Here is a 26,875-nt window from a genome sequence, read left to right as displayed (position 1 = left end):
CAGCTCTCCAATGTCCACCCAAGGAAAGCATATTTCCTTTTTTTTTTTCCTGCATTTGAGTTTTAAGATTAAGAAAACCCAAGAGGAGTTTAATATCAGATGCCAGGCAGCCCCAGCCTTGCGATGCTTTGGCCAGCCCAGCAGTTTGAAAGATCAAAATACAATCTACCAAAACACATCGACGTCAACTTGTATCCTCCTGGGGAGGTGACCAGAATTTGCCTTCTACTTGACGTCAATAAAAGCCTTAAATAATCCACCTGTTGTATTCACCCTGCAGTTGTAGAGGGAGGATGATCAGACGTCCCTAGTGTAGCTTTGCTTACTTCTGTGTGGCCCTTGGAACATACCATAGAAATGTCATTATTTGAACTAATTGGGATTGCCCCCCCGATCGAATAGAGCAATCTTTCAAGTCCAAATACTCAGTAAAATTTTTCCACAGTTCACAGGGATCAAATTGGGGTAAATAATGCTCAGGTCTTGACCCCTGCCCCCAACCGGCTTTGAGGAATTGAAATAATTTCATTGTGCAGGCAGTGAGAAGTTGGGGTTTTGGCAATTTATGGAAGTGTTGACTAGAAAAAGAACATGAAAATGCATACATAACTTGCCAAGTGACTTTTTGGATTGTTTCTCAGAAGCAGTGCTTTGCTGCTCAAATATGATAACAGTCTGTCCATTTGAAATTATCCATAAGTAAAAATGATACTAAATTAAATTCATATGGCTTTATTTTGCATTAGGAATGCTGGCATAACTGCTCCTTCAGGAAAAAGTACTAACTGAAATTGAAAGATTTTTACAATTGTGTAAATTTTGTAAATTTGTACTTACAGTACAAAATTTGTAGATTTTGTAAATTTACAATTTACAAAAGTGACAGTGATTAGCACCATCGTATTAAATGTGAAGAATCTAACTGTGTTCTCCAGAGACTTCTATTTGCATCCAAGCTCCTATGATATTGACAGAATCAATCAATGGTACTGCGCTAAGACTTTGGGAAAGTGCAGTAAAACAAGTAGGCACAATCCCAGCTCTCAAGGACCTTACAGTTTAGTGGGAGGAGCTTCCAGGCTAGTAGGTAATAGTGAGATTTGATTTTGCAAGAATTTGCTACCCTACATCCTGAGCTTCACTCGATCGTATTTATTGAGTGCTTATTGTGTGCATGGATGAAACCCCAACTTCCTTACAGCAGAGATCAATTTCTAAAAATAAAGGACAGAGGTTAGATGAAGGAGAATTGTGATTCTGGAACACAGAGGTAGTTATTTTAACTGACAGCACAGCACATATGTATATATCTGTAATTTATTTATTTATATAAATGTCTGTCTCCCCCTCTAGACTGTGAGCTCGTTGTGGGCAGGAATTTGTCTGTTTGTTGTTATATTGTACTCTCCCTCACAGTAAGCACTCAGTAAATACCACTGAATGAATGAACTGACTGTCTCAATTGAAGTCAGCATATTCAAAGTGCATGAAACTTTGTGAAAGGCTAATCCTAAACAAAGCATATTTCAATCAATCTGTCGTATTTATTGAGTGCTTATTTTGTGCAGAGCACTGTATTAAGCACTGAGGGGAGTACAATATAGTTGGCAGACAGGATTCCTGCCCTCAAACAGCTTAGTCTAGCAGATCTACCTGATGTGACTGAAATCTGAGTGTTCCATGAATGTCTCTCAGGTGATTCCACCCGTGACTCTTCCCCAAATCTCCTGAGCAACTAATTTTGGGGAACAAACTTTTCTCCTTTAAGCCAGTTCCCCTTTTAAGGACAAGGTAGCTTTTATAGTTTGAGTCTAGTGCTACCAGATATAAGGATTTGGGATTTCCCATTCTTTATCTGCCTCTGAGTCACACCTTCCCTGCCCTCTGCCCTTAAAAGAATTGGCTTGTGTCACCAAACTCCACCCTCTCATTTATTCCTGCAGCATACTGGTCTTATCCAAAAAGCAGCACTGAACTGCTATGTGATCCCAATTCACGGACCCTGCGGAAACGACAAATTCGGTGTACGAGTGAGTGTCCATAAGGCCCACTGTTGTAGAAACTGGGAGTTCCCTGCACCATGTTTTATGGAGTGGTTCAAAGATCTGCCAAAATGGAGTCACTGAGTAACTTGGGCATGTTGACAGGGGCCAGGTCATTAGAGGAGGAATGTGCTTTAGCAGTACACCAGTAAGCCCCCGTGCCAAGTGCTCGTTACAGAATAAACACTTAACTGTTTCTGCTCAGTGGCCAGTGGGGAGGTGGGGGAAAACAAGGAGCTACAGTAAGAACTTGCTGCTCATTGAGAAAGTAGAGCCAGGCTGTGGTGTAAAACCCCAGGTTTCTGCTGGGCAGGTTCTTTCTATTTGCTGTAGTCCCGGTGTGTGTGGTTGGCTGACTTTATAATTGGGTGAGGGCAAACCCTGATCAATCCAAGTGGCAGGGCAGCTTTCAGGGCGGTCCAGAGAGGCAGCTGGTGCCACTGCTTCAGTAGCTTACCTCGGATGCCCTGCACTTGAAAATTGGCTATCAGTTGAGGCAATTAAACCCAGGGCCCTGTGGACTTTAGCGGTGATGGTGATGGGCAGAAATGAGGAGTCGGAGGAGAGAAACAGACGAGACTGCCAGAACTTCCCAGAGGCGAGGCTCTAGTGTAGCCAAGGGTCTGGCCGGAAGACACCTTGGGTTTATGCAGGGGACTGTGGTTTATTATCTCTGGTCACTTTCAATCATGAACTTGGTGACCCATGCCGAAATCTCTCACTATCTCTCTCTCTCACGCATGCTCAATACTCCTGGATCTGAATTTCTCAGGGGAGTGTCTTAATGGGGGTAGTTTCTCAGTGAATAGGATTATCTTACTTCCTTTATGAAACTTCATATTCGTCTCCCTTACTCACCATCTCCCAGACCCACCTCATTTATCACAGAGTGCTGTTCCTTTTCAGAACACACACACACACACACACACACACTCACTCACTCACTCACTCCCCACACACCCCTCCCCCTCCGGCTTCCTCCGGCCCCCTGCACACACACCCACCAGCCAGCCAGAAATCCAATCCTCTTGTGGATGGAAATAGATAGAAGGGGACTGTGAGAATCCCTCCCTCTGCACCCCTACTGTAAGTGTGACTAGTAAAATCCATCACTTCCTGTGCCAAGCTTCCTTGCCTGGCCCCGGTCAACCCCACCAGGCAAGGCTGAGGCTTGTGATGTACATGACCCGCCTGCCCAATGCCCGCTTGCCCTAGCTCCACCCAGCACCCTCGGCTCCCTGCCTGCCCGGGCACCTAGAGCCGTTTTGGAAGCAGTCATACGTGTTCCGGGAAGTGCTGGTAAACACAAGGGGGACAAGAGGATTGCCCTTTCTGCTAGGCTCTGGTACCTTTAACCTTTCTTGGCAGGAGGAAGACAAAAGCCGCCTCCCTATCCCTCCCCAGAAACACATGCAGCTCAACTCCCAACAAAAGGCTTGAGTCAGAATGAAAAATAGTTTACTGAGGCCCATGGCTGACTTGGTCCCTTGACATGTACCTCATTGAGATGAAGAGGTCATAATTCTTTTTGCGTCACCCCCCATTTTTTCCCTGTTGATTGGATTTAAAAGTCTCCGTGGATCTATAGGTCCTCCCAAAAACTTCGCTAGGTACAGACAGGCTGTGGTGCATGGTGTGGTGTGGGGGAACAATGCAGGTCCTGTGTGCCCCCCGGCTGAGTGGAGAGTATAATAATAATGATGATGATATTTATTAAGTGCTTATTATGTGCAAAGCACTGTTCTAAGCACTGGAGAGGTTATAAGGTGATCAGGTTGTCCCACAGGGGCCTCACAGTCTTAATCCCAATTTTACAGATGGGGTAACTGAGGCCTAGAGAAGTTAAGTGACTTGCCCAAAGTCACACAGCTGACAAGGGGCAGAGCCAGGATTTGAATCCATGACCTCTGACTCCAAAGCCCGTGCTCTTTCCACTGAGCCACGCTGCTTCTCGTGGAGATACTGAGAGGACTGCCCAAAGCCGGAAATGAGACCCTCCCTCCCCTCCACTTCCCACCCCTATTTGCTGTTGCTGGGCAAATTAGGAGCCCTCCTTGGGCCCCTCACCCACAAGCATTGGGCGTCTAGAAATTGTTATCTCTCCAAGAGCCTGGGATTCTCACCAGGTTTACAGGGGAAGAGGCAAGGGCCCTCTGTGGCTAAGCTGACTTTGCCGAACACTGCTTTTCTTGTATGGCCAGGAGGGTCAGTTGAGAAGAAGTTAAATGAGGTTTTAAACCTGCTCTAGCTGCTTCCTCTGAGGGTTTGAGGAGTTCTGCCTCAGAGCCAGCCCTGACCAGGGACTTGGCACATAGTAAGCGCTTAACAAATACCATCATTATTATTATTAAAACAATTAATCATTTCTAAGCACTTTACCCTGGCTAATTCCCACCTGTGTACCCTCTCCCAGCACTCAGCACAGTGTTCTGCATCCAGTAAGTACTTAATAGCAACTATTACTGCTTCTGCTACTACTTTACAACCTCTGATATAGTTAGTCCACCTCATCCCCAGAAGGTGGGGAAACTTTGTATTGCCAGGAAGCCTGACACCGGGATTCAGTGATGAAACCATAAGGCCCTGCCTCAGGGACAAAGGGAGGAGGAGAGGAAGCCTCAGCCCTCATTCCCTGCCTGTTTTGTCCCTAAGGAGGCTCAGTCTTCCTGTGGCCTATTGGAGGAGAGTCCCAAATAACATGTAAGAAAACCTCTCCAGACTGAATCATTGACGACTTAAAGCAGTTTTCTAATAGAGGAGATAAGAGCAACTGGCCTTTGTGAGTGAGACTGGGACGAGAGCTTAAATTGCAGCAAGAGTGATTTAAATGAGGCATTTAAAATGACTTTCCGGCTGTTCGTTTCCAAGACACTGGAATAATTAATCAATCTATGGAATTTATTGAGCAGTTTCTGTGTACAGAGCACTGCACTAAGCGCGTAGGGAAATAGAGTTGGTCGATGTACTCCATGCCCATAAGGAGCTTACAGTCTATAAGAGGAGACAGATGTTAAAGTACAGATATGGAAAATAGTATATAAGGATATATATGCACAAGAGTACTGTGGGGCTGGGGCAAGGGGGACATTTGTCCAATTTGCTACAGGACAGTCCAGTTTTCTGCCTCGTTTCTGAACTGATGTGGCAGAAGATGCCTTCACATCTGACATTTTTGTTTGAAACGCGCGGTCTTCCTCCATCTCAGTTCCTGCTGTCAAGTTCTACATCTTGGAAGCAACATCCCTCTTCTTGGGGACCCAGAATGAAAGTGAGCGGGATTTGACTTGAAAGCCAAGGTCAGGGGTCTGGCTCCCCCACTTCTCCCTGTCCCCCCCAGCGACAACACACTCCAAGTTTTTGAATTCTGTAAAAAGTTCTGTGTGACAGCATCATGTTATTATGTGAAACCCACCAAGGCCTGTAGCATGGGCCTAATGCTTCCAGGTTGGCCAAGGCACATCCCATATCTGTGAGGGGAATCGACGAATGCTGTCAGTGGTCTCCCCAACACAGAATGTGTCGATAAAGGAAGGTTATGGAATCTGTCTCTAAAGAGTTATGAAAAGAGGAAGAAACTATCTTTCTGGCAGTGCAGAAAGTGCAGTTCTGCCTTAACACAGGAGATTGGACTCGATGACCTCTCACAATGTCTTCTATTTCTGAGATTTTATTATTCTCTTCTCGCATATCCTGTGTTTTTAGGCCCCAGCTGAAATCATTCTCCCCCTCACTTGGGTTATCTGCCTTGGGAGGATGCAGGCTTGTGTCAGTGAGGAGGGGCCTGGACTCGGTAGCCCTGGGGAGTCAGTTTCAAGGCTTCTGTTTACTAGGCCACATAGATCTTCCCTGCAAAGAACAATGGATCAAAGATTTTTTTACCAAACTTCCTGTAGAAAATCCATTCTTTGGCATAACCCATTATGCAGAGTAACTTTTCCTTCTCAGAGGTATTTAGTTATAGGTCGAAGGAAGGTTGGAAGCTTTGGGTTTTTTCTGTTTTTTTGTTTTCCTTTTTAAATTTAACACTTGTACAATGGTGGCTGCTTAGCAGAATTAACTCCGAGGTACTGTGTAACTGGCAGGGATTGCCATCCGGAACCATTTGCCTGTCGTTTTGTGTTTTTGCTGGCACTTAACAACCGCCAGCTGTCAGGAGGAAAACTCCCCATTTAAACCCGCCTGAGTCAGCAGAAACTGTCCCATCTCCTGCAGGATCAAAATAACATTCTTCCTTTTTTTAGGTACTTGATTTTTTTTAATGGAAATTGCAGCATCTGCGGTATTTGAGAACACAGCTCTGCGAGTGTGGTTTCTGTGGCCTTCCCTCTGAAAAGCGGGTTACTTATACATCCCTGTCCTGCCGTGGCAGGGGTAGAGGGAGGCAGTGTGTGTGAGTGTGTGGGTGGGAGCGTGTCCCCCTTTATGACCCTTGGAACAGCCCCAGCAGGAGAGTCCCCTTTTGATGAAAATTACAGCCACTACTTCCACAAACACCAAATCCCTCCCTCTACTTCATACAAAAGGTTATACCTTTCACCACACCTTCCCTTGCCTCACTAGTGAAACAGGTGAGAGAGCCTTCTGCTCTCACTGACAATTACACAGCCATTTCTTGGCCAGCTAACAGGAAGCAGAGGCACAGAGGGGTGGCTTTCAGGCTCTTCCTGGATGTGGAAGACATCCTTTTGAGCTCAAAGAACACACGGAAATATTTATCAAGCTATTATGTGCCGCCTCCAATCAGAAATTCTATTCATCTCCCGCCAACCCCAGTCAGAGTGAGTCAGGAGGAGAAGGGAAACCCTTTCTTGGAGTCTGGTGTGCATTTCTCACCAGACTTAATCTAATTTCTCTTCTGACCCCCATCTAGTGGCAATGGGTTTTGTTTTTCTTTTGGCTGGCTCTCCAGGACAGAGTGGGCTGTTTGGGCCCAAGACTGTTTCTGCATTGACCCTGATGTAAAAAACCAAAAAAACAACAGGTTTTGAGGAGCAGTGTGGCCTTTTGGAAAGACTGGGAGCCAGGAGAAGCTTTTTCTAATCCCAAATCCTTCACTTCCTTGCTGTGTCATCTTGGGCAAATCACTTAATTTATTTGGGCATCAGTTTCACATATCAGTTATTATTATTATTAATAGTAATAATAATAATAATAATTGTTAGCACTTACTATGGGCCATACACTACACTAAGCCCTGGGGTAGATACATGATAATCAGAGTCGACATAGTCCCTGTTCCACAAGGGTCTCACAGTTCAAATAGGAGGGAGAACTGATAATTCAATCCTCATTTTACAAATGAGGAAACTGAGGCACGGAGCAGATAAGTGACTTACCCAAGATCACAGTGCAGGCAAATGGCAGACCCAGGCCCTCTGGCTCCCAGGACCATGCTCTTTCCACTAGGCCACTGCTTTCTATAAATACCTGTTAAACACCTTTATTCTGTCCCACCACTTAGACTATTATTCCCATATATCTATCTTGTATCTACCCCAGTACTTTCTTTTAATGGTATATGTTATGCGCTTACTAAGTGCAGTAACAAATATCACACTTTTTATTAATATCAGTATTGTTATTATGCTTTGTCATGAACTGTCCCCTAGTTCAGAAGTACTCCTTGACCTCTCCTCTGGGCTGGAAAGGACTTGCAGAGGTCTTTTAGTCCATCCCTCTGCATTGAAGCAGAACAACAAAGCAGTCTAAGCAGCTGAAGCACCCCAATTTTTAGCAGTTTGTGTGTCCAGGCCTTCTTCCCCTGCGGGCTCAGATAGTGTTCTCCCAAACATGCTATTGTCCCCAGCAGAAGCTGCCAGCTGATTCATCAAAAGGAACCCGCACAGGAAGAAGCAGTGCCTGGGTTTCTGTCTGTTTTGAGTCAGCAGATATTCTTCACTCATTGCCCTGCGGGGTGGATGACCCCCAGGAACAGAGGACAAGGAAAGCCCGGGCTGATCCTTTGCTGCCTTCCTTCTCCCATTCTAACCTTGCACTTTACTCTGGAGAACAGCTCGTGGCTGTCTTCAGCTTCGTGTTGCCCTTAGGGCAGTGGGACCCATTCAGGAGGGATCAGGATGGGCAAGATACTCAAGACATTTTTTTACAAAGGATGATTTATGTCATGAAGGGTTTTTCTCGATCATGTGTTCGTTACCTTACTGAACTTGCTATTTGTTCATTGTGGCTTTTGGATTCTTTCAAACCCCAAATAGTCCTAGCAGCAGAAGGGGAAGTTTGATGAGGGAGTGGGACTGACTTGGAGTTTACCTCTGCCCGGTCAGGGCAGGGAGGCCGCCTCCGATGACTGGGAGGCTAATCCTTTTTACCTCAGAGCATGGAATTTGTATCGACACGTGGCTGGCTTCGCCTCAGTATAGTGGGATGGGACTGCTGTTTATGGTTGGTATGCGATGAGCCTGTATGTTGGCGGATGTGGGTGTGAGCCTGTCCCTGAGCTACCGGGACTACTCACGGGAACTTCTGCCCTGCAGTATCACACGGTCCCAGGAGCAATCCAGCCTCTGGCTTGACCCAAAGCTACAGCCTGACCTGGTACCAAACAGGGGTCAGTGGTTTAACCCACTTAGCCCTAAGCTCTACTAGCCTGACTGTGGCCTGACCCAGATCCACACAGAGCTCTGCCTGAAGGCTTTGCTTATATTTGTACAGCTTTCCCACCACATTCTACCAAGCCGCTTCTTGGAGGTCTGCTGTCTGTCTCCATAATGCACGTCCCCCTCCTCCCCGACCCCCCCAAACAAAACCACATCTGCCCCCAGCAGTAGAAACACTGAAACCGCGGCCATTCTTGCAAACCTGAGTGTCCTCTGAACATGGTCCTTGAATTAATGGATCATTAATTACCCAATCTGATAACCTTTTATCTGCCCCGGCACTGAGCACGTAGCTTAATAAATGTTACCATTATCGTTGTTATTATTATGCAGTGCACTTTCCAGGATCTCAAGCTGTGTTTTTTTTTTTTTTGTCTTGACAGCGGAGTTGGAGTTTGTACAGATAATCATAATTGTGGTGGTGATGATGGTTATGGTGGTCGTCATCACTTGCCTGCTGAACCACTACAAGCTCTCTGCACGCTCCTTCATCAACCGGCACAGCCAAGGGCGGAGAAGAGATGAGAACCTCTCCTCGGTAAGCCATCTTGTGCCTGACTCATGTGGGGCTACGGCCAATGAGACCCTCAGAAGACCGGCGGTGGCCAGGACCCTCCTGCCCCTCCAGACCCCCTCCAGATTCCCTTGGTGGGGTGCCTGGGCCATGGGGTGGGAGTAGAGAAGAAAGTTAGGGTGGGGGGGTGGGAATTTGGTACTTTCCACTTTGAGCTCCTCTCTAGGATAGAGCAGTGACAGAGAGGATGCCAATGTGACAACGAAATTGTGCTTTGAGGCTGCAGGTAGTCCTCGAGTTTGTTTATGGCCTTGTCCATGGACACATCTCCGGCATTACCCAAGAATTGCTGCCTGGGACTACTAGAAGTAAACCCATGAGCAGGGGGCTACACTGATAATAACAATGATGGTATTTATTAAGCACTTACCATGTGCCAAGCACTGGGGCAGTTACAAGGTGATCAGATTGGACACAGTCCCACACAGGGCTCACAGCCTAAGAGTGGAAGAGAACAGATATCTTTTCTCCATTTTACGGATGATAAACTGAGGCACAGAGAGGTTAAGTAACTCACTCTAGGTCACACGGCAGGCAAGAGGTGGAGCCGACTGGAACCCGGGTCACCTGACTCCCAAGCCTGAGCTCTTTCTGTGAGGCCACTCTGCCTTCCTCTGCCCTGTGATCTGTCCTCTTCAAACACTTGATATTCTCCCCACCCACAGCACTTACATACATATCCATAATTTATTTTAACATATTATCTCCCCCTCTAAACTGTAAGCTCCTTGTGGGCAGGGGATCGTGAGTACCAACTCTGTTGCACTGTACAAAATGCTAGTACGGTGTTCTGCACACAGTAAGCGCTCAATAAATGCCATTGAATGACAGATTGCAAGAATGTTTGAGAAGCTTTGTCACTCTAAATAGGTTTGGGGTATCAACTCTTCCCTCCCATGCTTGGGATCGGCCCAACAGAGAGTGAAACCGAGACCATATAATCTAGGCTAGAGGGAAAGGAAAATTGGTCGTTTGTTGCACTTGGTACTAGAATGCAGCCACCTCTTGGGTGGGATAGAGCAGTTTCACCATGCCCAGCAACAGACCCACCCCCATTTTGGGGCCGTGCTCATCCCTCAACACAGATTCATATCTCAGATTCAGCTCAGCCAAGAGAGCGACCTGGCTGGTCCTTAGATTGTTTCCAGATTGAGCATCTGGGATCTATAATTTCATAATTTAAGGCAGGAAGTGAGGACATATAATGGGTCTAATTGAAATTACAAGGGAAAATTGAGGTAGATTGTAAGGCCTGAGGGCAGGGCTGGGGCATTTGCCTCTGCTGCACACCTAGCACACTGATGGCACTCAACAACTAATCATACAGTAGGCTGGCTCTAATTGCCTAAATTGACCCGAGGCCAGAACACTTAAGCCAGGCCCCAGTTCTTTGGAACTGCTTGGGGATCTTGAGAAAACCAGGCAACTCTGTCTTAGGGGGCAATGGAATGGGGGTGAAGGGGCCTGGCTGTTCCCAAATGTCAACCGTCTGAAAAGCAGGATCTCCTGAAAGGGTCCCTCATTGCTGAAGCCAGAGGCAAAGCGTGGATTTATTGCCAGCAGGTAGAGGAACAGGTGGTCAGGAGGATTGAGCAAACAGACTTTCTCCCCAGCAGGTTTGGGCACCTCCTAGAGCAGAACCCTGAAACTATGCATCAGCATTCTGGGGTCAGGATCCACCAGCTTGGGAAGGTAATCATCACCAGCCAAGCCAGCAGAAAACAGGGCCCTGGGGTGGGAGTAGTGGGGAGGAATAGGGGAAGACTTGTGGCAGCCTAGGAGCGGGTGGGTTTTCTGCTCCTCCTCCCTATTTCCCACCTGCCCACCTAGTGGAATGTAGTGATCAGCCACTAGTGCAGTCACTCTCACGAGCATCCGCCACCTCTCAGCTAGCAGGTCTTGGAAGACATGGCCTTCCTAGACCTGTGTTAAAACCAGTTCGGAATCTTCTTCACAGTTCCTTTGGATGGAGTTGAAGAACAGGCATTGTGTACCCATTTTCCAAGCTGGAAAACTAAGGCAGAGGGAGACCAGACATCAGAATTTTCTTAGCGTCACCAAGTCTATTAACCTAGGCTCCCCTGGGGCAGGAGGATAAGAAAGAAGGGGAAAGGCAGACACAGCCCCCATGACCAGTAACTATAAATTGAATCACTTGTTTAGGGACAGATATTGTCTGATGAGGAGAACTGAGAGACAATGCAGTCGCCAACCTAACCCTCTCTCCTCCCTAGCCTATGGTAGAACACCAGCCTTCAGGACAGTTCGAAACTCTCCCTCCCACTTGGAGCTTTCCAGGGACGTACACCTCCATCTGAGGGAGAAGTAACAGCCCCGTGTAGGGGAGAATTTATCAACAGTCGGTCAACCACAGAATTTATTGAGCACCTCCTAAGCACAGGGCCCTGTTCTTGGTCCCGTGGAAAGAGCTCCAATCAAGGCCTTGGGAAACCTAGGTTCTAGCCTCAGCTCTATCTGTAGCTGTCTGGCATGGGTCAAGGTGCACTTTACATCCTTTCCCGCCTTCTTGTCCGTTGCACTCCATCTGCAGTAAGCTGCGTCCCTGCCCGCCTCCACGCCCATTGGCACTTTGGGCCCCAGTAGGACCGTGACTGGAGGGAAGAGAGTGCGAGTGGTGCTGGCCAACCACTATCACTGTAATCAATTCCTTTGCGCAGGTTCTCGGTCCTGAAGTCTCAGGACCGAGATTCATCCATCGTTCCTGACGGGAGACTCCAACATCATCATCATCATCGTCATCACCATCACTAGGTACGGAGCCCCGTAACAGGCCCCGAGGGAGATTTCAGAGGAATGATAAGGTTCTGGCCTTGAGGTGTTTACAGTCTGAAAGGGTAAACAGGAAAAGCCCAAATAAAAAGTTATCCAGAGCACAAAAGATCAAAACGGGTAAAAAGATACACACAAACCGGCCAGTTTGGCACCAAAAATTCCAGAGCATGGGAGTGCTGGAAGTTTCTGAGGCTTGTTGGAGCCAGATCCTCCATTCAGACCGGAGGAAACGTGTTGTCGGTGTGAGCACCACACACAAGCTTTTGGCTTACAGACTCTCATTTTATCAGGTCAGACTCACACCGTGTGGGTGAGTCTGTGTTGGGAACGTTGGTGTTTGTTTTAGAGCTGTCACTGGGGCTTTGAACTTTGCTTTCACTTGATAGTTTCACAAGAAAAAAATCCTATTTTTAATTTCCTCTCTATGCAGCTTTTGTTTTTCCAGGTGTCTTTGTATGTGAAATGGCTGTGGATGCTTCCTCAGCCAGTCTTTCAGAATGTGCAGTATTTTAGATGAAACCACCCCCCTTTCCCATTCCCCTCATGGCACAGGGCAGACATCGCCTAGCCTGTCAGTAAATGGAGTGCCCAGCTGCAGACCTGTGAGTCTCTTGGAATTTCGGGTTTCTGAAGTTGCTCCAATGGGAATTTTTGTTGATGACCTTTGCGAGGTTGGTAGCTCATTGAAGGCAGGGATCATATCTACTAACTCTCCTGTATTCTCCCAAGCTCGCTTTGCCCCAAGTGCTCAGTCAGTGCTATTGATTGACTGATAATCTTGAAGTTGAGCAGAAGGGCACCTCTGAAGTTAATGAGGATGGTCTCCCGGTCACAAACCTGATGACACTGTAGCTTTCTCCCCACCATTTCCAGGCATATTCCGATCTGGCTTTCACTCCCTGTGAGCTGAGGGGAGGTGATGAGTATCATACCCATTTTTCAGATAGGGAGACTGAGGCAGGAGAGGTTCAGTGGCACCTCAGACTTAATCATCCAAGACACTCATCTAGGGTTAAAGCAGTGTAGAGAAAACCTTGATTAGTCAGGGCAGTAATGGCTAGAGTTGAGGACTATTCTTTGAAGACATTCAAATGGGACTACAGTAGCAAATCAGTAAATCTCTACACTCCATGCCCAGAAATATACTTTCACCTTAAGTTTCCATATAGTTTAGGTGCAAATGAGGTTTTTAGCCTCAAATATCCACAGTGTATGTGAGTAGAGTTGGTTCAAAAAAAAAAGATTATCTTCTTAGACAAATTTTTTTCCCCACCAATTCTTCGCCACTCTCCGCCAGGAAGACGTGGAGCTCAGAGTATGAGATCTCTCGTGATGGGTAGGGACTGTGTCTGTTTGTTGTTGTATTATACTCTCCTAAGTGCTTAGTACAGTGCTTTGCACACAGTAAGCATTAAATAAATATGATTACGATTACTAAATACAGAGACCCACAGGGTCTCACTGTCCACTGGGGCCAACTTTGATGGTTTCATGTCCCAGTCATAATGTACCTTCTCACTAAATGTGAGTGCTCAATGGGCACGTATAGACCAGGTGCAGAGAACCATCCTAAGTGCTTGGGAGAGTACTATAGAAATCAGTATACATGAGCTCTGCCTTCAGGGTTCTCACCACCTGCCTGGCCCCTGCATTGCCCTGGGGATCTGCATCTGCACTTCCCCAGAGGAAAAGTGGGTTTAGGGCTCAATCAGCCCATTTGTCCATAGTAGACAGAGATTGGGAGCTGCTATCCACTATGAAAAGTAAAGGGAGGGGAGTCACCAGCTAGGTGCAGGGCCAGAGGAGGCAGTGAGGCCTAGTGGAGATAGCATGGACCTGGGAGCAGAAGGACCTGAGTTCTAATACCGGCTCTGGCACTTTTCTCACTTCAGGCAAGTCCCTTAATTTCTCTGTACCTGTTACTTCATCTGTAAAATGGGTATTAAGATTGTGAACCCCATGTAGGACGTGGACTGTGTCCATCCTGACTAGGCTGTATTGATCCCAGGGCTTAATACACTGCCGGGCACATAGTAAGTGCTTAACAAATACCATAGGAAAAAAACAAACAGTAGGTATATCTTGGCACTATTGCCTGCAGCAGTTGCTGGTGGAATGAGGCGCAGGTTGGCAGTGCCACACACCCCTCACAGCGAAATCTTTCTTTCTGTGTGAGGCCCAGAATAGCCTAGTCCTGTATCTCCAAGCATTTGCAGCGTGGCTCAGTGGAAAGAGCACGGGCTTTAGAGTCAGAGTTCATGGGTTCGAATCCCGGCTCCACCAATTGTCAGCTGTGTGACTTTGGGCAAGTCACTTAACTTCTCTGTGCCTCAGTTACCTCATCTGTAAAATGGGGATTAAGATTGTGAGCCCCCTGTGGGACAACCTGATCAGCTTGTAACCTCCCCAGCGCTTAGAACAGTGCTTTGCACATAGTAAGCACTTAATAAATGCCATCGTTATTATTATTTCTCTTCCTTTATTGGCTTTCTGGTTGCAGGGAAGACACCTTAGTGTGAAACCAAAGGGCTTGAGGGACTTGGTTGTGGGAGAGTTTTTACAGGGTTAATTAAGTTACATAGATTTGCATGGGTCAGTGGAAAACTTAGTTCTGTGGAGGTTGGCTTGAAATAAAGGAGTCTGTGGCAGAGAGGTTTTACTCTACTCTCCAAACTCCCTCAAAGCCGCATCCGCAGCCCTACCGAGCCCGCTGTTTTCATTCTCGTCCCCGGTTCCTCATGTGATGACTGGGATTTGGGCGTAGGGGTTGGATTCGCGAACTGTCAGAGACTCCTGCTCTTGGAGCCGGGGACTGGGTGTCCAGCCCCGCCTTGGCAGCCAGGACCAGCCATGAAGTGTGGTTTGGAATCATCATCTCCCGCCTAGGAGTGATGAGTGTGAGTGGTTTATGAGGTTTGGACTCGGAGAACCACGTGGCTGTCTCCTACGCATATCAGACAGCAGCGCTGCCAAACTGAAACCCACACGCCGTCCCAAGTAACTTCCCTACCGCAGGGTGAGCAGAGGGGCCCCCGTCTGGGGGAGCAGGATGCGGTCGGGGGTGGGGGGACGGGCAGGGGAGGAGGGTACGGTAAGGAGTGCCATGACCCAGGGCTTCCTGGGTAGCTTCTAAGCCCTGGTCTGGTCCCGCCTCAACCCTCCGCTGAGCTTTGGGAGACGACCAGAGCCGCCTACCGCTTCCCACCGTGAAATCCATCTCCCCATTCCCACTCTGTCATGCGTCTCAGGTCTGGGCTCACTGTAGCCTGAAGCTCTGGGTGTCTGCTCCAGACCAAGCTCGGGATGTCTGTGCTCTAGAATGGATGCCATAGTGCATCAGCGCTTAGTGCAGTGTTTGGCATAGAGAAAGCTCTCAAATCCCACAGTTTGTTACCCCAGCATGATGCTCATGTTTCACAGCAAGAGCTTACTCTACCCATCTACTTCCTTTCCCTGCAGATTAAAATGAGGAGCACAAGGAATTCATGGTGTGAGCCCAGAAGGATAGCCTCACCCCTGAGGAGGTTGTGGAGGTTCCTGGGTGGATCCCAGGATTTGAAAGGACAGGCTTACCTCCCCAAACTTAATTTGCCATTTAAATCAAGACGGTAAAGAGGAGAGAGTCTTTCTCTTTGCCTTCCTTTGACAGTATGTTGCCCCCCACCCCGCTCTACCCTAGTCCCTTGCTGGCAGCCTGCACTCTTGAGTTAGAGGGTTATCACTCTCCCAAATGTACACAGTGCTTCAACCTGGCAATCTCTCCCCATTTGCAAGTGAAAGCCCCAGGGAAACTCGGTACTTTTATAAGGTGTATGTGATGGATTGGGTGGCTGATTGATGGACTGACTGATTGTCCACGTGGCCAAAAAACACTGGCACTGAGGGGTGGTTTCGGGTCCCCTGACCTCACGGTTGGTGGACAGAGATCCCGTGACACCCGCTCCCTCCCTCCTTCCCTCTTAGACTATGAGCCTCATGCGGGACAAGGGTGTGTGTCTCATCAGAGAATCTTTTATCTGGCCCAGAGGAAGCACTTCAAAACATCCCATCAGTAATGTGATCCGTATTTAATTCCGTGGCACTAATCTTAATTTCACATGGAGCTGAGCACAGCACTGGACCGACATCAGAGCCCGTCCTTGCCCCTCGGTGGTTCCCGTTCGGTCCGTTGACAGTTTGTAAGTGTGGAGTCTCAAGAATACCTCTCCCCGTTGACCCCCTCACTCTTTCTCCTCCCATTTAGGAAGGAAGCCTCTGGCCGTCGGAAAGCACAATGTCAGGAAATGGAGTCCCAGAGGTGAGAGAGAGACGGCCCCCCTAGGCCCCTCCCATCGCTCTCGCCCTCACCCTCTCCTCTCGCCCTTGCTTGCCCAGTCATCCATCCTCACCCTCTGCCCCTCCTGTCCTCCTCCGCGCCATCTGCCACCCACTCTCCCCCTGCCCCTCCCGCCGCCTCACGTCCCCCTGCCCTCACCTTGCGCTGTCCCTCTCTTTCCAGCCGCAGATCTACGCTCCCCGCTCCACGGACCGCCTGGCTGTGCCCTCCTTCCTGCCGAGGGACCGCTTCAACCGCTTTCAGCCCACGTACCCCTACCTGCAGCACGAGATCGACCTGCCGCCCACCATCTCGCTGTCGGACGGCGAGGAACCTCCCCCTTACCAGGGCCCCTGCACACTTCAGCTCCGCGACCCCGAGCAGCAGATGGAACTCAACCGCGAGTCGGTCCGGGCCCCCCCCCAACAGAACCATCTTCGACAGTGACTTGATCGATAACTCCGTGTATGGAGGGCCCTGCCCCCCGAGTAGTAACTCTGGTATCAGTGCCACGTGCTACGGGGGCCACGGGAGAATGGAAGGCCCCCCGCCGACCTACAGCGAGGTGATCGGGCACTACCCAGGGTCGGCCTTTTACCAACACCAGCAGAACAATGGACCGCCTTCCCTCCTAGAAAACAGCAGACTTCATCATTCACAAATCAATAGCCTTGAGAGCACAATTGCATGGAACAAAGATAAAGAGAAGCAGAAAGGACAGCCCTTTTAAAAAGCCAGAAAGAACGAAAAGAAAAAGTTGAAAAAATTAAAAAAAAAACACTCTGCACTTCTTAGAAGAGAAAAATAAAGGGGTGGGGCGGGGGGGGAGGGGGCGGAGCGGCGGATGGGGGAAGAGATATGAAATTCACCAACCCTTCTCCACCTCTCCGTGTATAAATATTTACTTGTTATGTCTGGTCTGAATGCACAAGCCAAGAAAGCTTGCAAAAACGTTTCTTTGTTGAGCTGTGTCTTGAAGTCAAAAGAAAAGAAATGACAATAGTCTTTGTTTTTGTTTCTAGTTCAGCTGTGTGCGTGAATGCTTTTTTGTTTATGATTATTTCACTTAACTTTAAAGACATATTTGCACAAAACATTTGTTTAAAGATCTGCAATATATATATAAATATATATAAAAATAAGAGAAGCTGTATGTGCGACGGCAGGAGTATTTTTGTATTAGAAGAGGCCTATTAAAAAAAAGTTTTGTTGTTTTCTGAACTAGAAGAAAAAAATGGCAATTTTTTGAGTGCCAACTCAAAAAGTGTGTATTACATTGTAAAAAAAATACAAAGCAGGGGTTTAGAGTTATTTATATAAATGTTGAAATTTTGCACTATTTTTTAATATAAATATGTCAGTGCTTGTGTTGATGGAAGCCTCTATTATGTCTACCACAAACTGTAAGGGATAAATGTCAAAATAAATATTAAACTAGCTGAAGGTGTGGAATATCCGAAACTTAAAAAGTGACAGCCCGATAAGGAACACTGTAATAGAGACTGCTTTTCATGCAAAATTGTAGTTTTCCAAAGTCACCTTTGAATCTCCTGAAATTCACAGTCTGCTAATGGGTAGTTTAGTGATACCCGATTGCTGTTCTATACATTCCCTACTGAGCAAAGACATTCTTCTTTGGGCTATTTAGGATGATCGGAATAAACAAATTTGACAGGAGCTTCTTAACCAAGCGCTTAGTACAGTGCTCTGCACACAGTAAGCGCTCAATAAATAAGATTGAATGAATTGAATGAATTATAAATGAAAACAGGAAGCTTACAGAAGCCCAAATTACCTGTTGTGATTTCTATCTTTTCTGCAATGAGAATAAACTTCTGTTACTGAAGGAACCTAGTTTTTATTTTGTTGTTGTTTCTTAAATTAAATGGATGGAGGTCCCTGTTTTAAGTGATTAAGGAGGTTCTTGTGAGTTCATTGCAATATATAAAATCTGCCTTTTGTGGAAGACCCAACAGTGTGTCCTCTGCAAAGTGTTTTCAGTCAAATTCAACAAATTCTCAAACTTTATGGAAAATAATTAGTGCAATGCTTTGCTGCAGTAATCTAGCTGAAGGTCTTTGGGATGTGATCTCAATCTTGGATTTTCATCGATGGAGTCTTGAGAAACCAACAAAAAAGGCCACAGAGGAAAATAATGAACCCATGTTTGCCCCCGTGATATTTTGAAGGCTAAAAATATCACAATTAATGCTTTAGAAGCGAAACTCTTTACCTCTTCTGTTATTTCTTCACTCAACGGCACCCCCTTCCCATGACTCTATCCCCCACAGAAACAATCATTTTGATGTGTCTTATTTATCTATGTTTCATAAGCATTTTGTCTTACTATGCTATTGTTTACAATTTTATATTATGTAGTTTTCTGATGTGATACCCTTGCGGTGTATTTGTACGTGAGAGAGCAAGCGAGAGAGCCAGAGAGAGAAGGGAAAATGGGGGAAGGAAGAAACTGTTCTTGTTATCTTGCATGCAAATGTTACTTAGATTTGTGACCTTCCTGCCTGCAGTGTAAAGAAACTCTTCCAAGGCAAGGAAGGGTCAGAGAGTGACCCACAAGACTGAGGATTTTTTCCATGGAGGTGATTTTCATTTTACTGCAAGATGCTATCTAGTAGAGTAACATAAATGAAAGATATAAAGGCAATAACTATTGTTTTTAAGCAACTTTTCTATTACTTGAAAGACCTAGAACAGTTTTGAAGTTCTGACCATTTGAACAATATTTATATACATATTTTCAGAAGATGAATAATAGATGAAGTTTGACCATTTGGCTCGTTTGCCTGGCAATAGTTCTGTACCCTCGTGATACCTGAACCCGCTTCTCTACAGCTTCTTCAAATCTTCAATAGCTTTACAAGTATCATCACCTAAATTTCACTTCTCCCTAAAAAGATCTTGCGGAGAAACCAACCCAGTTTGTCGTGAAGGGTACACAGACACATTTATAGAAGTTTTTAAATAAATGTATCTTTCCTTTATGTGACATGTCTATTTAGTGCCTTATTTAAAGAAACAGTAACCCTCCATCACAAAAGGTAAAGGGAACCGGGAGGGAGGTCACACCTGGGAAGGCTGGCATCAGTTCGCCCAGTTCAAAAGGGGTACTGTCTCTTTAAAACATCCCCTTCACCCACTAGTCCCAGTTCAATGTGCCTAGGCCTGTAAGGTGCTCCCTTTTTGTCATTCATGTTCTTGGGCTGTTTGTTAGGTGCTGTGTAGAACTTGAATACGTTTATACACGTCTCCTCTCCGGGAGGTAGAAAACTGTGGTGGATGTTGTAAACAAGTTACCAACCAAAAGACAGACTGAATTTATCTACTGCCCTCTTGAGCCAAAATGCTTCAATCGTATTGTTTCATTCCGTGGTCTAACTAGTGTCCATGTTAGGAAAGCAACAAGAAGCAACAAAAGGGGGCCGGGGGGGCCACTTCAACAGTCGTGGGGCCAGGGACTGCATTGCTGTCTAAAACCAGAGCGTCCATATGCAAGCGTGTTGCAACTTGACGTTGCTAAGCAACCAGATTGTGCTACCCAACGGAGGAAACTTTGCAAACAAGGAGCAAATGGGTCCGTAGAAACAGCACTCGCAAAAGGAAAATACCAAGGTCCTTGGTCATCCAAAGTCAGTGTTTTCTGAGAAAGCAAAGTAAAAAAAAAAAAAAGTCATCCTCTCCCTGGCTGTCTTCCCAAATTCATAATTTTGACATGGGTTCTATGTTGCAGGCCCAATTTGGGAGCAGGAGAGGCTTGAAATTGAATGGCCCTATCAAATCCTCCCCTCCCTCACTGCCAAAAAGGCTCTTTCTCTCAGCCCCGCCCCCCCCCCCCAACCAAACCTAGCCTCATGCAGTGGCCACTGGTACTTGCTCTTGGTTTTGGGTTGGCAGGTTGATGAGGCCCAGCGGGTACTTGAAGTATTAACTGCTGTTGTCCAAAATTGCAAGCAGATTATGGTGATGACCTGGCCCATAAACACTGAAGCATTCTTCTTCTTGACTTCTCCCCACATTTATTTCCCCAGCCCTCACCAGAGCTTTCTGATGATCCCATTTCAAATCCTGTGCCCCTTCTAAGTGGTGGTGAACACCTATCAGCCTCTCATCCCAGTGGGCCTTTTAGGAAGAGAGCAAGTTGCCCCAGCTTTCAGCTTTGGAGTTTCACCCGCTGTACAGTAGTCAAAGAGCACTTGGAGAGGAAGTGCCAACAAAACCTAGTGACTCAGGAAGGGGAGTGTGGATTTTTTTTTTTACATGGCCAGCATGCAGGTGGGGTTCAGTCGGCTTCTTGGGTTTGGACGCCAAAAACAACAAAATGTTTCTTTCTGGACTCTTGGGTTCAAATGATGGGAGATCAGCTCTCCTGATCTAGAGTATCAGTTCTTTAAGTGTTAATCATCATAGTGGAAAGAAAAGCAAGAGCACCAACTTTCCCAGAAGGCCCCTTTCTGTTGGTGTATGGACATGAAATTGCACTAAATGCCGTATTCAAAGGAAGCCCAACATTTTTGCAAAGGGTTGCTAATGACCGAATCCAGATGTGTAGCGTAAACAATGCTAGACGAGAACAGAATTCATTTTTATTCCCTATTGTCTCTGTGAATTGTAGATTTCGGAGATTTTATATGTGCAACACAAAGCTCCAGAAAAAGAAAATGTTTTCCAAAAACTGCGCTTCAAATTTTGCTGTACTATAGAGCTCAAGAAGGACAACATTACAGTCCTAATTTGCCTGCCTTATAGCCACATTTCATTGTATTAATCTTTTCTTCAACTTCCAATTGTGTTGCTTTGGCTTTGGAGTTTGTTATAGGCAGTCCTGTATCCTGAGTTCTGTTCAAGTTAAACTTATGTAACTATTGACAACACATTCAATGCAGTACCTACTCTATATTTTGCTGTTTTAGTATGAATACGTACTCTGATGCCAATTTACAAAAATCTGTTGTAAACGCTTATTGTGTAACGGTAACCAATAGTGGCAATGACGACATTCTAAAAAGCTGCAATACTTATACAATAAATTTTACAATTCTTTGGAAAATTGCCTTCATTTTTCCTTTTTTACCCAAATTCAGAGTTCACCAGCATAAACGTAAGAGGAGGTTGAGAAGGAGTCATAGTAGTGGTGTTACTGAAGGCAGCAGAAGCCTACTCAGGTACATTCCGTGCCCAGGAGGAGACAGACACAAATATTTTTATACTTGATACTGGGGCAGGGGAACAGGAAACCTATATTTTCACTGGGCAGCAAATTCAGTGAGGGACAGTAGCAAGTCATTTAACTTTTAATTTCTCCTCAAATTAATAGAGTCAAGTACTACCTCACCAGGGGGACACAGAGGTTGACAAACTCTTGTAAGTGGAACTGAGTTTCCTAGATGTGTGCAAAATGACCATTTCGGAAGTCTTTCCACGATTTCCAGAAGGAGGCTTTTATTTCCATTTCCTGGTGTTCTCAAATTAAAGTCTACCCTTTCATCATCATCATCATCAATCGTATTTATTGAGCGCTTACTATGTGCAGAGCACTGTACTAAGCGCTTGGGAAGTACAAATTGGCAACATAAAGAGACAGTCCCTACCCAACAGTGGGCTCACAGTCTAAAAGCGGGAGACAGAGAGCAAAACCAAACATACTAACAAAATAAAATAGTTTACAGTGGCCTTTCTTCAGGATCCCATTCTAGATGAATTTGTAGACTCGGTTTCTTTGGAAAAGCAGTGTGGCCTAGTGGAAAGAGCATGGGCCTAGGAGCCAGAGGATCTGGATTCTAATTTCGCTCTGCCAGAGGTCCTGCTGTGTGACCTTGATCAAGTCGCTTAACTTCTCCGTGCCTCAGTTACCGCATCTGTAAATTGGGGATTAATCCTTTTCCCTCCTAGTGAAACTGTGAACCACATGTGGGACATGAACTGTTTCCAACCTGATTAATTTGTATCTATCTACCCCAGCTCTTAGTAGAGTGCTCAGCACCTAGTAAAACCTTAACAAGTACCATCGTTACTAATATTTGAACAATTAGTTGCACTTTTCCTTACGATGTCTTTAGATTTAAGAAAGCACAACCTGCTTTCCTACCTGCCTGGGTTAAATTGGCTCCATGACCCCATCATCAAGTGGGAGTTGGTGCTTTGAATTCCATCAGCCAATGGAAATGCCTTGCAAAGCTGTTTAATCATGTGACCTCAGCCAGAAACTCTAACCATGCAGGCGATTTTTCTTGTCTGGGGCTAGAGTCCAATAGCGGTGATCACATTCAAATAATGATTGAAAATCCAGGTTCCAGGGATTTGCCATTCCTTTTACTTTATTTGGGATTGGTGAAAGACTCTTACCAAGAAAGGAAACACCCTGGCTCCAAACATTTCTTTCAGAATAAATCCCTACGTACTCCTACGTCAGAAGTCACCTAGTCCACTTTCTTTATCCTTTCCAAGACTGTAGTTGCCAAGTTTTTCTTATCAAGAGAGGCTTCCCTCAGACACCTGTTTAAGTGTGCTGTTGACATTTCTGTTTCCATACTGAGCCTTGAGACATTCCTGGACCCCATCCAGGAACCCTGTTTAAAAATGGAAGACCACCCACTCCTGTCCTCCCCAAAGGCGGGAAGAGGAAAATGACATCAGTGTCAAGTCTGACCCATGGCAGAACCTTCAGACTCCAGGCCTACCATCCTGAGCCCCAGGTTGAAGCTTAATCTACTGGGAGCCTAGTCTCAACACAAGGGAGAGCTTGCCGGCAACATTCTCTTACACAAAATTTCATATAAAAATTGCTTCAGCCTCTTCTCCAAACTTTGATGCCTGTCAAAAGCATGGAACTATGAAAACTTTAGACACTTAACTGGCCCTCAAGGGATTTCTCTTTACTTTGCAAACTCCTGCAGGTGGTGACATCGCAGTCCAGGTCACGAAGCCACTGGCCTCCCTTGGGCATAGGAAGGAGCCATACAGGGAAGGTGAAATGTGAAAGGGAGCAGACTAGTGATGCCAACATCAACCCAGGACCAGCTTTGGTCTCTGGCAACGAAGCAGGCAAGTTGTTGAATTTGTTGCTATTGGTATGTAGCTGGCCCTCAATAAAGGTTCCATTGCCATAATCTTAATGGCTCTGATTTATATAAAACTACAGTCCTGTCGGAAGTTTGATACTGCAAGGGCCTCTCTGTTCCACTTCTGTCTTTATAAAAAAGATGTAGAACACTCTGTGGGTTCTAGTTGCCACAACTGAAGAAGGCAGTAAGAGTGCTGGAGAAGGCAATAAAATTGTGAAGGGGGTCGGGGAGCACACGGCAAGCACTTAAAAAATATCACCATCATTATTACTAACATATAATTGTTTAACAAATTCCATACCCCCCAAACTTGGGGGCACCCACTAAACCTGAGGTGATAGGTTCAGAAAAACAAGACCACCAATGAATAATAACTACATGGAATTTGTTAACTAATGAAGGTGATAGAAAGCGGGTTAATAAGGGTTGGAAACAGTGAGGGATGAAAGGTCCATAATTGGTTATTAGGAATGTTTGAGGGAAAAGGTAAGGATATTCAGGGATCCAAGAAGGGTTACATAGATTTATGAGAAAAGGAGTTCCTGGCAGATTATTAGAGGGAAAAGTTAGGGATTTGGGATTGGGGAAGGTTGAAAGGAGATAGCCATGATCAGAGGCAGAATCTAGGGTTGAATGGGCCATTTACACTCTTTGACCCTTCCTTGATACATTGTGAGGGATGGCCTCTAGAAAATAATGAATATTTACCAATAACAGCTGGAAACGCTGAATGACCATGGGGCAAAGGATCATTCCCCTCTCAGGATCTCACCTGGAAAGTTTCCAGTACTCTACCAGTCTTGGCTACAGAAGGAAGAGTTAAGCAGAGGCATATCCATTCCTTTCCTAGCTTGGGCAGTGGCTAGAGAGTGGAAGGCGATCCGCTACAAGTCAAAATTTTCCTGGATTGGGCAGCAGCAGCATGGGAGAGAATGGAGGGCAGAGACTCAAGTTTACTGTGCAGAAGAAGGCAATGGTAAACCACTTCCTTATTTTCACCAAGAAAACTCTGTGGCTACACTACTAGAATGATTGCAGATGGAGGTGGGACATTCTGGGAAAGATGACTATCGGAAATAGGTAGGAAATGACAGCATAAGACAAGACAAAGGATCATTGAAACCCCAGGTGATTCCAAAACTTCATTTTAGACTTTGGTGGCAACCTTCCCTTTCCAAAGCGGCTCACCCTGCAAAGCTCTGCCCCAAATCTGTCCCTCAACAAGAAACACTCCCAATCTGGGAACTGGCCTGAAAGCAGGCAACTGAAAGGAGGCAGAAGAGGAGGAGAAACAAGCAGACTGGATATTCCCTACAGTGGATCATCAGCTCCTGAAAAATCGAGATTTGGCTGTATTGGGTGTTTGTTTGACTTTCTCTCAAGAGCCATTCATGTCCATGTGGAAAATTATTTTCAAGAAAAGAGAGGTTGATCTATTTGGCAATGATTTTCATTCATATTACCTGATGCCGGGCTAAATCTTCTGACCTCTTTCCCCATCCTCACATAGACTGCCTCACCCTCTCCAAAATGCCTTTGGCAGAAGACATCTTCCAGAGGAGAGATTCCTATTTTATAGCCCGTGGAAGTCTGCAGCCAGTGAACCCAGGACAAATCTGATTTGCAAATACCTTGGAAGGAACCCACCCTGTCAGGGATATGATGTATAGTTTGAAATTACCAGGAGGAAGACAAATTACCCTGAATCATTATGTTGGGAAACTAGGTCAGAGCTCCAGGCTGTGATAACCTGAGAAAAATGAGGCTGAAGTCACCTAGAGCTGTTTGGGGCCACAAGGTCTCTTTCTACCAAGGTGAAGGGAGGGAGGGAGAGAGAGGGAGAGAAAGAAAGAGAGAGAGAGTTCACCAAAGCCCAGTGACTTACGACTAAATGCTCAGAGACCCTCGGCCTACAAAGGAGGGGTCCGATTAGGAGGAGTGAAAGAAACAGAGCAGATGGCTCAATTCTGGGGGTGGTGGATGCCAAACCGACCCCTGACCCGTAACTCTTAGTTCCACATTGTTGCATGGACACTTGTGGGCTGCTCACCCTATTCTGGCAACTGAAGCGGAGGAAGCTGATTTAGTGTCTTCAGATCCTTCCTGAAAACAGCAGCTCTGGTAGAGAGGGAGAAATCTAATCCTAAGTGTTTGCAAAGCCCTCATTCTTTTTTTGTCTGAACCCAGGTCCCTGTTCCTCTCTGCTGTCTTCACCATCCTTGCTCCACAGCTCCCTGCTCTGCCCACGTCTTCTTCCCACCACCTCAATAACAGTAAAATCTAGAAGATCCAGTGTTAAAGGAAGGTTTTTTATGGCATTTGTTAAGTGTTTACTATATGTCAAATGCTGTTCTAAAAGTGAGGTAGGTACAAGTTAAGTCAGACACAGTCCCTGTCCTAATAGGGGCTTACAGTCTAAGCAGGAGGGAGAACAGGTATTTAATCCCCTTTTTAACAGTTGAGGAAACCGAGGCACAGAGAGGTTAAGTGACTTGCCCAAGGTCACACAGCAAGCAATCAGCAGAGCCTGGCCCATACTCCCAGGGAGAAGTAGCGTGGCTCAGTGGAAAGAGCATGGGCTTTGGAGTCAGTGGTCATGGGTTCAAATCCTGACTCTGCCACTTAGCTGTGTGACTTTGGGCAAGTCACTTAACTTCTCTGTGCCTCAATTACCTCATCTGTAAAATGGTGATTGACTGTGAGCCCCGCGTGGGACAACCTGATCACTTCGTAACCTCCCCTCTCCTAATTGTGCTTAGAACAAAGCTTTGCAAATAGTAAGTACTTAATAAATGCCATTATTATTATTATTATTATTATTATTCCCAGGAAAGGAAGAGGGAGAAGGAAAGGAGGTTGGTGAAAGAGAGGGAGAGGGAAAGGGGTGGGGGGAGAAAGAGAAGAAACTGGGAAATCTAGAAAAGGCAGCTCCAACATATGGTGGACAGTCCAGGACAACTGGGGAGATCCAAGCTATTCTGGCTGTAGGAGGGAGGGGATGGTTATGGGAGATAGAAGTGGAAGGAGGGAGAAGAAAGGAAGGCAACATGTTAGCTATTTAGAGAAAGAAGCAGGAGCACCTGTGGTTCATTTTCTGATATGGACTCTCTGACTCAGAAACTCCATCTAATCTTTATCATCAGAAATGAAACTCTAGGGAGACAGTGGGAGGGAATCAACATAATGTTGAAGATAGATTGCAAATTGCCACTCTAGGTCACAGAGAAAGTAATGTTCCAGCTTGTTGCGAGGTAACCTCCAGGCAAAAAGTACAGAGAGTTTTCCAAGAGTCAGTTTGGAAGTTCTTGCCAGGGTTCTACATATGGTTGTGGAATCTCCAATCAGTCATTCCTGAAGCTCTTTTAAAAAGTGGGTTGGACAGCCATCTTTTCAGGATGGCTATCGATGATGATGATGGTATTTGTTTAGCTCTTATTATGTGTGAAGCACTGTTC

At 46.0% G+C, this 26,875-nt stretch overlaps 1 protein-coding gene and 1 non-coding gene across 2 annotated transcripts in view; both read left to right on the top strand.

Annotated features, from left to right (window-relative positions):
* PMEPA1 (prostate transmembrane protein, androgen induced 1) overlaps positions 1-17,132 on the top strand; it is a 70,903-nt gene extending 53,771 nt beyond the window's left edge. Inside the window, 4 exon segments of the mRNA XM_038750309.1 lie at positions 9,043-9,197; positions 16,270-16,323; positions 16,525-16,758; positions 16,760-17,132. Of these exon segments, the coding sequence (XP_038606237.1) occupies positions 9,043-9,197; positions 16,270-16,323; positions 16,525-16,758; positions 16,760-17,071 (755 nt within the window). The 3' untranslated portion in view covers positions 17,072-17,132.
* A 7,042-nt stretch (positions 17,133-24,174) lies between these two features.
* On the top strand, positions 24,175-24,312 carry LOC119931920. The gene has a single exon (XR_005452221.1). It is a non-coding gene; the product is annotated as a small nucleolar RNA SNORA7 (small nucleolar RNA).
* The last annotated feature ends 2,563 nt before the right edge of the window (positions 24,313-26,875 follow it).

The sequence above is a fragment of the Tachyglossus aculeatus genome, chromosome 8, assembly GCF_015852505.1.
Source record: "Tachyglossus aculeatus isolate mTacAcu1 chromosome 8, mTacAcu1.pri, whole genome shotgun sequence".
Classification (NCBI taxonomy): Eukaryota; Metazoa; Chordata; class Mammalia; order Monotremata; family Tachyglossidae; genus Tachyglossus; species Tachyglossus aculeatus.
Note: the sequence above shows the minus strand (reverse complement) of the source record. Positions and strands in the feature narration are given on the sequence as shown.